Source organism: Adiantum capillus-veneris, chromosome 13 (genome assembly GCF_014529385.1).
Source record: "Adiantum capillus-veneris isolate H3 chromosome 13, ASM1452938v2, whole genome shotgun sequence".
Lineage (NCBI taxonomy): Eukaryota > Viridiplantae > Streptophyta > Polypodiopsida > Polypodiales > Pteridaceae > Adiantum > Adiantum capillus-veneris.
In genome coordinates this window covers 105649109-105661464 of record NC_140943.1, presented here as the reverse complement: position 1 = coordinate 105661464, position 12356 = coordinate 105649109, and the positions used below count along the sequence as shown (strand labels likewise).

Genomic DNA, 12356 nt, shown 5'->3' with positions numbered 1-12356 from the left:
CAAACTTGCCCTTAAGTTTCACATCAAGTACAATGGTTCGGCCTTTTTTAGAAGTCAATGATGCTTTCTTTGCCCGATAATCAACCACGACGTTCTTCTTACGATACCAAGGGACTCCCAGGATAACATCATAACCTTCCAAGGGTATTATAAAGAAGTCCTTGTGCCCTAAATATGCTTGACAATGCAACTGGAGTTTGCCAATGACAGGTGTAATGGCCACATCCTTGTTGGGTGCCGCTAGAACTGCCTCTACTTGTGGTCCCATCTGATTGAGTGTAATCTCAAGCCGCGTTTCCAATTCAGGTGAAATGAAGCTGGCCTTGGCTCCTCCATCAAAGAAAATCAGGGCTTCTTGATCTTTCACTTTGCCCCAAGCTCGACAAAGTTCTATACTTTCATCAGTTGTGCTTCGGTCAGTACCCATGCAATCGGGAGCCAGTCCTGCTTTCATCTTGCTATTTTGTTTGTGTTCCTCATCTGCTTTTGAACTCTCTGGCCTTTCTTTATCTTGTTCTTTCAGTGCCTTTTTAGGACACTTCGCAGAGATGTGCCCATGTTCCCTACATCCAAAACACTTTCCCTCTTTGATGTAGTTGGCTCTCTCCTAAAGAGTGAGCCGGGGTCGTGCATCCTTATCTTTCTTTTCTTGGGGGCTCTTCTTCTTTCTACTTTCATGATTAGAAGTCTGTTCGGTTCTCTGAGTCATGATCGCATCGGTGGGGTAAGTCAAACTCCCTGAATGTATGGAAAAACACTGTTTCGCATGACCCATCAATTCTTGAATAGAATCTGACTTTTGTTCTAAGCAATAATCTTGGATCTCTATAGGAAGTCCACAGCAAACCACTCAATGTGTTCTTTAAACAAGATCTTCTTAAATGAAGAAGCAGGTAGAAAAGAGCTCCAAAATCTCTCGCATTATGCATCCAAAGAAACTCTCTTTGTCATCCGAAGATGATTCCAAGCAGCCCGTATATCTCGTTTGTAATTTCGAGTCAGCCACCCAAGAAGAAATAAAAAGCCTTTTAAATTTCAGCCATTTAATTGGCACTTTCTTGCTCAATAGAAGGGTGCAACACCATGTTTGAGCATTTCCCTTGAAGAAAGAGGTAGCCCTATGAATCTTGGAGTGCTATGAGTAATGCCCTCCAAAGAAATCTATATCAAACTGTTGTATGAAGGCCAAAGACCTCGAAGCATCTCGAAATCCAGAAAAAGTGTCAAACTTAATGACTGTCCACCTTCTTTAAATTCTTGAATTTTCTTGCTTTTATCCTTGAGGATGTCATACTGGTTCTCTTTATAGAAATGCTTCTTCTTTGCGTAAAAATTTTGATCATCGGAGTCCGAACTATCTAAAGATGAGTCCTTTGTAGGACTGTCAAAAACTGGGCGAAACTTAGGCTTCTTTGCCTTTTTCTTGCCCTTTTTGAAGCTTTTCTTTTTGCGTTGGTTTTCCCTTTTCTGTCTTCTTCTCTCAAGTCAGAAGATCTAGAAGAACTTTCAGAAGAAGAAGAAGAACTAGATACTCCTTTAAATCGCACACACTTCTTCTCCTTTCTTGCTGAGGCAAAGGTAGATTGGGAGTCCAAATAACCCGGGAAGTTAGTTCCTTTCTTCTCCTTGTTGTTGTTTTTTTTTTCTATTTGTTGTTCGCATCAAAAAGCTGAGTAATCCGTGTATCAACCACCTCTTCCAATTATTTCTCTGTAAACATCCTCAGAGTAGAAGGTTTCTTGAGTGCCGGTTTGAAGGGTGACTCTGTGGCTTTCTGCCACTGGGTGTGCGCTTTGTCAAAGGATGTCAGAGTCAAAAATTTAGCTAGTTTCGGATCCTTCACAAGGTTGATCATCATCTTTGTCGCGTCGTCAACCAATTGTCAACGCTCCATCTCTTCAATCTCCACATGAGTAGGCCAAGGCGGGTTGTACTCTTCGTGAGAATCTTCTTCGTGATCTCTTCCCGCATCCCTAGATGTAGAGGAAGATGACTGTTTGTTTTTATAAGAGAGATTGGTCGCGCACTGATACCACCATAACAAACTTGGACACTCCAAGTCAAGATTCTATCGCGACACATCAGAGATTCACTTCAAAACAATTCACAATTCACAATTGATTCGACATGGCCCGACAGTGTTCTGTGCATAGAGATGTTGGCCTGAAATACTGGTGCCCCTTTTGGTATTTCTTTTTGTATTGCTCTGTATTCAAAGTACAAGAGAGTGCGAGGGTTCTCACTCTCAGACTCTACGTCCAGATGCTCTGAGTTACAAGGAATGCCCAAAAGCAGAGCCCTAAAAGCTTCCAATTTGAAAAGCTCTTAAAGATAAAGCAATGTTCCAAAAGCTTCTCAATTCAGCCAGTAAAAATCAGCCAACATTAAATCAAGTTTCCGTATGCTTTGCTACGTCAGGCAACACAAAAAGAAAGACTGCCATAAAGTTTTGTCACGTCATCAATGCAACGCAAAAAGCGGGCCTGCCGTACAACTGACATGTGCCACTTTCTACGGGTTTTTCGAGCAGGCCATCAGCCGGGGTGTGTGTGTGGTCTACTACCCCATGTCTTGGGCCATGCCACACCACCCATTTGTGACATCATGCATAGGTGCAACAGCACTAGGATAAACACACCCTATCTCATGTAGGTGGAAAGCAAGAAGCCATACCATGTGTTGAAAGCATTTCTTTAAAACACGTCTTCTCTTCTTCTACTAAAAACTCCTCACAACCAACATTTAGTTCTTTTAAAGATTCCATTGTGACCTTATGTACATTCCTTTTTGGATTTGTCAGTTTTTTGCAAAGAAGCTTGTTCTAATTTTCTCATGTAATCTGATGGTAAAGGTAAGGTCACGAGTCTCACTTTCTTTGCCATAGTTTTGTACTTGGTCTCTATCCACACTTCCGGTCCTTCATTGACATTTAAATCCTTATGATCTTCAAAAGATTCGGTCACTTCATACATTTTCATAGAGCATACTTTCATAAGTTGTATTTCATATTCATGCTAGAATCCATTATAGCCTTGAGCTCAAACATAGTATCTACATGAAAAACTTATTCAAAGAAACCTAAAATGCATTCACTTTCCTCTATGAAACCTTTTCCTTCATGTCTTTCTGTACATTATATACATATTGTTGTGTCCTTATTTTCATATCTTCAAGCTTTATAGAGCATAATGATCTATGCTCTGGTAACCCCTAAAAAGCTATATAAAAGGCTTCTTCTTGCTTTGGAATAGGTGAGAACCTTTTTCTTCTTGTACCATTGCAATCCCGCTTTACAATGGTACAGGGCTAAAACGCTTCTTCTTGCTTTGGGTCAAGCAAGTACCTTTTTTCTTCTTGTACATTTGCAATCCCGCTTTACAATGGTACGTGACCAAAACCCATCGTATCCCTATAGTCTTTGAACTCTTTGTTTGCCTTTGGTAGAGGATACTCACAAAGCCTATCACAGTTCCTCTCATGATTCACATACATAGTCAAGAACTACATAGCTCTATTTCCATCACTTCACTTTATCTTAGCATAAGCAAAATCATATGTTAGCAGGTCGTCATGACGGACATCTATTTCATAGATATCTACACTAACATAAAATGTTAATAGTCACGGAAGTGACTTGGATGGGATAGGGAGACTCTTTGAGGTTTTCAATCTCAAGAAGTGAACCTAACAAGCAAACACATCAACTCAACAAGCAAACCACCACTCAATTGAAAAATTTACCTATGTCCTTTCTCAACGCTCTAGGTCATCACGTCATTTTGACACTCTAACAAAGTTGAAATGCAACGAAACTTTAAGAGGAGGTCTAAGACACCTAGAGGCACTATCTTATCAAGTCTGGTCGCAATCTGACAAGGTACCAAAATCACGATCCATCATGAAAAAGATCCTGAAAATTGTAACATAACTATCTAGAAAGGTCGCCATATGGTCTAGGAATACTCTCCTATGGTTAAAATGTCAAAAAATAGTTATTTAAGAATGAAAATTTGAAGATTAGGCTAGCTAACACGTAGTTGTGAACCTCAACAAAACTGACAATGGTTACACTTGAATGAAAGGGCATGGAAAGAGGAACACAATGCAAATTTTAAAACTAAAAATGGATTACCCAATTATCAATTGGCAATGATTACAAGTTCGAGGTTCGTAGTCACTTGAATGTACATACAATAGATCTCTCTCTCCTTCAAAGATAAGCATTTCCTTCACATTAAATTTATTGACCTTAATACCTAGGGATTTCTAAATGGCAAGTGGCCAGCTCACATGGGCTTTTATTAATATCACTTGAAGCTTTGTGACTAACACCTCACTCATTTAGTGGCTTAGATGTTCGATTTTAACTTTTATGCAATCTTTTTTTAATGGCGACCTGGACGTACTTGTTCAAAGCCAAAAATCCAATTTTATAAGTTCTTGAAGATTTAGGACTCTTTCATTATGTTGGTCTATGGATGCCACCATTTTTTCTACTAGGCTAGCATACTTTGGCTCCTCTTGACTTGATTGCCGTAAGTTGATATTGCTTTGTGAAACCGGTTATGTGGTTGTAGTAGGGAATGATGGATCCTTTGCTTTATCTCCCATGAGAAGCAGTTATCGATGTGCAGGGGTTCGCTCTTATTGAGTTTCCACTAGCGATTTTGGAACCCACCTTTTCTTTGGTACGTGTGTGACCGTCTTTTACATTTGCTCCTTTTTCTTGATGACATGATGGACACTAGGCTTTGTTAGCCATATGTGGAGCCTTGTTTTTGTGATTGAAGATGAGGTATCCATCTAGAGGTTGTATCATCATTAATTTTGACTAGATTTTGTTGGCTCTTGATTGTCATTGCTTGCCTTTGGGTAGAGCCATATACTACATGACTACTGATCTTTGTTGTTCCAGGTTGAGCTACAACTTTTGTTAACCATATTCAAGTGTTACCTTCGTAAAATCCTTGTGTCTTCAGTAGCTTGATTGGAACCATCCGTTGTTGCACTTGTTTGTGTTGGGTAGCTTGGCTGAGGTCTAACTTCGGCACCCATACTTGTCACATTGCTTGTTGCTTTAAAGGTCCTTTATTTTTTCTTTTGTTGTTGTTCTTTCTCCAGCTTGAGTTGTTTGTCTTCTGTTGATAGCTCAGCTTGATCTTCCTAGAACTTTTCTCTTGAGATGAGTAGATCTAAGCTGTTACTTTAGTCTTGACCCATACATTAGTGTTTACTTGGAAGTAGCCTTGTGCAATGATTGACTCATTTGATACGATCCACCCAATGACCTTTAATTGTTCAAGTTGAACCTGTGCTTAATCTATCCAAACTGGGTCTTTGACTTTGATGTGCTCCTTGGATACCAACACTTGGTTGATACTCTTTGGATTTTTTGGAGGCTTTGTTGGGATGGAAACTTTGGTTGATAGAATTTTTGCTTCAGTTTCCATTGCATTATCGATGGTATAGCTCTTGATGTAGAGGTTGGGTGGGAATTTTGATGGAGAATTGTTGAAGGTAAAGTTGACTTGCGAGGTTGATCTACTTCAGTGGTTGCTTTAGCTTTACCTTTCTCCACGATGGTTGGTTGTTTCTTTGCTATGCATGAACTTGAGGTGCTATTGGGGCTTCTGGTTGTGTTATTGTTGAATCTTTTTCTTGTTTCCAAAAGAAGACATTCATCCAGATTTTAGTCAGAACTAGAGTCTCGTTGATATCATGGGAGTCGATTATGTAGAAAGTGTCCTTGAATTCCCCAACACTCAACTTGAGTAGAGCTTCTGCCACTCCAAAGCTAGAAGTTTTTGTTTTAGATCTTGTGTACATTCTTTCTTCTAGCTCGGTAATTGTTGGTTGTCCCATCATTATCCATGTGCCATAAGACATTAGATTCTTTGTCGCATAAGGATCTATCTGACTTGAACATGTGATTTTGAGTCGTGTTTTTCCACATATGCTAAATTTGATCTTCATAGGAGACAATCAATCTTCTTCCTTATCCTTGTTCTTCTCCTGATCTTGCATTTGCTAAACATTTGAAGTTGAACCTGGAAACTTTTCTCCTTCATGTGTTTTGCTGTTTCCTTTTCTTGAGTCGCCTTCTTTGAAACAACTTTTGTTGATTCTTCAGGTATGTTGATGAGGACATATTCTTCAGGTATGTCGATGAGGACATATTCTTGTGGTTGCTTTGCTTCCTCCGTTTGTGCTTTCACATCACAATCCATAATGTAACTATCTGTCTCACCTATTGTGCTTTCATACTCACAAGATTGTTAGCTTTCTTCATTACCTTTATCGTAAAACAAAGAGTTATGTCATAACATTCTCATTACAAAATTTTGTAATGATTATTTTGTTTACGCACACGTCTAGAGTGGTCAGTATTTTCTTACATCCATAGGGTTCATACAACTCCTCTGGAAATGGCTATTTAATGTAATAGTTATCTTCAACAAAGCGCTCTAGGATGTAATACTCCTTTCTCAAGTTCTTGCATTCTGACACGTCGCACATCCAAATATACACATCCTTCACTAACCAAGCATGCAATTGTGTTCATGAATAGATAGTTATAGCAAATTCTTTCACTAGGGTTTGATTTACGTCTCTGTAAATATGGTTCTTTGTGCTTACCCTTGTTGTGACACCCTTATGCCACATGTAGAGGTAGTCATAGACCCAATCTTGACTATTTTGAGTTGACACATGAATGGTTGTCCCAAAATAACCTCAAAGTTATTTCCTTTTCCATAGTCAGCTTCAATAAAAGTGTGCTCGTACTCTATCTCGCAAGAGTACAATAATTTGTTCCAACATCCCTAAGGGTCTCTCCACATATCCATCTGCTACTTGCAACTTCATGCACGTTTTTTGAGAGCTGGTCTTCTCTATTTTTTTCAAATTCCCTTCGTAGCAATGGTTATTCCAGCCTTGCTATCAAGCATGGCTATCTTTTTTACTCCTTTTTACTGTAGTGGTAAGGTGGTTCCCTGCTTCTCCTTTGCAATAGTCACCCACCCTATTAAGTGATACATGCTCCAAATTTGGTCTCTCGGATTGAGTTTTACACATGATGCCCATTTGGCCCCATAGATGTGGTCTAATTTTCAGTAACTTTGAGAGAGAAGTGTGCATAGATCTCGTGTTCCATGTTGATCTTGGGGATAGCTGCTTACTATAAAGTAGCACTACCCTCTTTTTGGTTTTTGATCATCTCCCACAAGAATTGTGGCCATGGTTCTTCCACTTCAGGTATTGGTTACATCTCATGAGACTCTACCTCGTCTCTAGTATTTGCTACTACCCTCGTATCCAATGGCTTTTATTCCCTAGTTTAGTTGGCTCTACTGATCTGTTTTCTTTTTGTGTGCTTGCATCCTCCTTTTCTAGTATCAACCCTACTTGTTTAGGAATCTTCAATATTTCTGGCTCCATTAGAAATTGAGTTGTCTCTATGAGTTGTTTGTACATTTCCATTTAGTTGGTTTCATTTCTAGATATGGATATGCTAGCAACCTTTGTTCGAATTTCTGATAGGATTTTAGTCTCCCCTCATAAGCTTGCAATATTGCATATAAGTACTCATTTACTTTTTCAACCAAGATTGATCCACCCGATGATATTTTGGATGATTTTTCTTTCTCCATTCGTTCCCTGTTTTCCTTTTGTTGTTTCAGCTGCTCTTTGATTTATTCTGGCTCAGTTTCTAGAGTCGCTTTCTCTTTCAGTCTCATTTTGTCTCGTTTAGCTTTTCACTCTTTTTTGCTAGTCCTCACAAATAAGTTCTCAATTAATTATGGTCTTTTTTGCCAAAATATAGTTTTCACCCCTTTTTTCCTTGATCTTTTAGCCCAAATTTGATGGTTGTAGTTTCTACTTACGCTACATCTAAAACTAAAATGAATCTAGAAACAAAAACAAAAAAAACGTTACAAATCAAAGTTGAAACAAGAAATGGTACAACAATCTAAAAGCATACAAAAATCAAAGGATGAAATGCTTATGGCTATCTCACTCACAATCCTCTTTACCTCTCGAGAATAGATCTAGCAAGTCCTCGACTTCTAGACTCTACCAATCACTAAACCTTGTGTCTAGCTCCTCCATTGCCTAAGTGTAAATGGAATGGAAAGACAAATCTTGAGAAAAAAAATTCTCTAAATACACACTTAGTCACTCACCATTTAAGGATCATTCCACAAGAGTGGGCAGGTCGCCCTGACGGACGTTTGTAGCATAGCTATTTGACACTCACATAATATGTCAATACTCTGGGAAGTGACTCCAATGGGACACAAAGACTCTTTGAGGTTTTCAATCTCAAGAAGTGAACCTAACAAGCAAACACATCAACTCAACAAAAAAACCACCATTTATGTCCTTATTATAAGTGGTGAATCCCCCGGGGATTTCGGAGCCATGTTCTATCAATGCAACACATGGATCCTCAAGATCACCCACCTTGACCAAAGCTTCTATTATAGCTCTTGCCCAATGACTTTTAGAGTAGTAGCTTTATAGGAAGCTTCATCTTCATCATCATCATCCACAAATATAGCATGATATCTTTGTCAAAATATTGGTAGCATCTTACCACACTATCATCACATTCACTTTCTTGTACATGTATCCCTTGTGCCTTCAATGACTCTTTTTCACCTTGCAATTGTGAAGGAATAGACTCAATGAGAGTTTACCACTTTCATTATTTGATATCTATAATTTCCTCCTTAAACGTGTGCTTAGCTATGCCAAGAACTTTACCCAAAGGTGTTTAAACTCGGCTTTACTATTTAAAATCCTTTCCTCCAATACCTGCTATAAGTTTGTGGTAGCTTCAATGTTAGATTGTAGTTTGTACATATGGACTTTTGCTTTTGTTTTTTCTTGCTCTTTCTTTTGTCCTGTAGATACTTCCTCCATCGAAACCTTAGGAGGAGGAGGCACCTTCAGGAAAGCCTCATAAGAAGGTGTTGAATCTTTCTTTCCTCTAGATTATGTAACCCTCTTTGAAATAGAGGGTCCTACATTCCCTTTCTTAAGTCTACGCATCTCTTTCACAATTTCTTCATTGTTATGGCATTTTTCAAGACAAGCATGCACTAATAAGCAGTCCACAGGATCATTCCAACCTGTTGTATGGAATATGTAATCACCAACTTTGTACAATGTCTATTTAATTACCTTTCCCTTTTTGGCTTACACCACTATGTATGGCCGCAAGCAATCGACCTCCTCAAAAACATCTTAAGTAGGATTTGACTCTTTCTTTAGAATTATCTCTATCTTGCTAACATTTGCAACAGCCTCCACTGCAGAGATGGCATATTTAGTCGCCATAACCTCTCCATACCCCCTTTCCAAAGTTATTTTTTAATGGCATACTTGTCTCTCACAGATGGATCTTCCCACCCTTTAAAAACACGATATCTCTTTTCAAAGCGTCACCAAAGCTATCATAATCCTTTCTACCATGGTTTGTGCTATCATACCATATGTATTTGTGCACAATTCCTTCTTTTCTTTGTGATCTCTGTCCAGAAGGTTTCCCTTTCTCTTCAAGCCTTGTTAGCTTTAACTTCATTTTGCACATGCCCTTAGCAAGGTCAATAAGCATAGAATTTCCACCTTTTGGATACACAATAGTAGGATTTGTTGGAATCTCTGACATGCTAGAGGTAGAAGTAGCACCATTCACCACCATCTCGTCTCTACGGTGTTGCCTCTTGGCAAGCAATGAGACCGCATACTCAACCCCTTTCCACGCGGCCTTTAGATCGTGTCCCGTATTCTTTTTTCAAGAACTAGCTCTAAATTTTCTTGGATTTTAAGACTTGAAACTTGAAGGAACAATTCAATATTTTTGCTATCCACAATATCTCGCTCTATTCCTGATAGTTGAACATAGCATTGCTCAAACTCTCTCAACAATTCAGTGATGGAAAATCCTTGTTTTGGCTTTGCAACCCATTCTAAGAAATTTCTTTTTGTAACCCTTTAGAGTCCTCCATGAAGTATTCCTCCTTCAGGATAATTTGGATTTTTCTCAATCTCTTCTATGCTCCTCCCTGATTCCCCATACATGGTCTCTAATCTCAAGACCACAACAGGCTCGAAGCTGCAAATCATGTTTACCTTTGGTACCCATTGTAACTCCGTCTCATTCACCTAACCATGAAGATACTTTGTAACATATTTCCCTTCAAACTAGTCCATTTTTTTCACAATATCTTGAAGGGCTTTGGTTGTTGACACCTCCCTTCTTTGTGTAGCTTATTGTTGTTGCATAAAAATAGAAAATGCTTGAAACATTTGCATTGTACCTAGATCAAAACACATATCTTGTTGCTCTTGTTATTCCATAGCATTAATTATTTGTATTCAAACCTTTGAAAACATGTTTTTGAATCCTTACTCAAGCTTCCTCATGTCGGATTCACCAAAAGTGTGTGATCTAGCTAGGAAGGTGCAAAACCATTGGTTGTAAGAGTTCGTTGTGAGATTCACAGACACTTTGTGAAAAAGTGTTTATGGAATTCACCAAACCTCTTCCTAAAGATGGCTTAAATTATAAGAGAGTTTGTAACAAAGAAGTCATGAACTATCTTTCCTGTTGTGCTTGGAATTTGCTTGCTTTTGTAAGCGACTTTGTGACAAAAGGATCACAAATTCACAATCAATTCTACTTATCAAGGTTAATTAAAAAAACTTAAGTTTCAGCCATGAAACCTCAACTCTCATACAAGCACAAATCCTATTCAAAACCCAAACCTCTTTCTTTGAATCTTGTGGCCTCACACCCAATTACATAATTGTAACTTCAAACTATTGAAATCAAATCATGAGCTTGTACCTTCATGACAACTATTTTTTGATTTTGTAGAGCTTCGGTATTGAAGCCCACACACCATTATGATGAAGGGCACTATACATTCTTAATTGATTGAAGCCATTCACTCTTTTTATAGCAAAGCCTTTCAATATTATGAACAAAAACCTTTCATTATGGCTATTTGTTAGGGACTTGGGCTTCACCAACTCATTGTGAAAGGACATTGTGCATCAGCATTGGTGTGCTTGGGATGTTTTTCAATTCTCCACATGCTTTCCAGTAACATGATGAAATGTTCAACATAATGCCTCAAAGGAGCACATTTGATGTTATGGAGTAGGGAAAGGACACATGGTATCCTTTTCCCCTAATCAAATCGACCCCTGATGGCAATCGACGGATGCTAGACTCCATAGGTGATCCTTGATTACGTGGGAAAGGACACCATGCGTCCTTTCCCAATTGCCAAGGGTCTAGGTAAAAGGGGGCAGAAGCATGAAAATAGCTAATAAGGTGGCACTATGTGACACAGGTCTACAGACGGTGACAGGAATTCACAAGGTCTTGTTTTATTATGAGTGTTGAGTTATCAACCATCTAGCAGTGCTTTTTCAGGATTCCTACCAAGAAACAACAGTGGTTGAGATTAGTAGTCCCCTTTGACCTAGATTGTGACGGACCATAGTAATGCACATTCAAGATGAAAACTATGGCTCCTATTCTAAGCATATGATATACCAATAGAGATCTCTAAGAGGCTAGCATCAATTGTTTCTTTAATTATCGCATCAAGAATGAGGAACTACTAATTCCTCATAAATCTTGAACATTTTGAACAAGATCACATTCTTGACTCTAGTTTGTTGGCAAACATATGTAGATTCTTGAAAGCTCCCAAGCTCTTCTTCATGTTCTCAAGAGCGAAGCATCTCAAATGGCACAAAAGAGGTATTATTTCATGATCATTCTTTCGTATAGCTATAAGTTTTTCTCATCATTGCACATCTCACCATTGTTTTTTTGTTTCAGGGTCGATTTGTAGAGCTTTTGAAATGGTTTTTTAGAGATGCAAACGATCCTTGTATCACTAGCTAGGTGATTTGAATGCATCTTAATGTGAAAATTAATCTTAAGTAGCTCTTTTTTTTTCTAAGCCTAGGAGCACTATTGGTAAAGAACACATCAAGTGCCTAGAAAGGACACCAAATTTTGTGGCGATTCTGGAGCTACAATTTCTCTATGTAGCATGACATTTTGTTATTGGTCCACATAAATTTAGGATCACATTAAGATCAAGCTGTACATAGAAATTTTATAGAATTTTATTCAACTCAAACAAAATTAGGGTTTCAATTTTCATGCATCATTGTCCTTGTGTTATTGACTTTTGTAGCTTGTTTTTTTCTTGAAACTCGTTCAGAAAGATAAAGAAATACGTGCATGACCATGGAGAGCCTTTAATTAGTATGTCTATGCTAACTTGACCTTCATGCAATGGCAATTTATATTAATCTTCACAACA

General features: G+C 38.4%; 1 protein-coding gene across 1 annotated transcript in view; it reads left to right on the top strand.

Moving 5' to 3' along the window:
- LOC147444579 (microtubule nucleation factor SSNA1-like) overlaps positions 1-11876 on the top strand; it is a 52042-nt gene extending 40166 nt beyond the window's left edge. Inside the window, exons 3-4 of the mRNA XM_086528122.1 lie at positions 11715-11806; positions 11864-11876. Coding sequence (XP_086384248.1) covers positions 11715-11806; positions 11864-11876 — 105 coding nt within the window. The remainder of the gene's footprint in view (positions 1-11714; positions 11807-11863) is intronic.
- Positions 11877-12356: the final 480 nt, after the last annotated feature.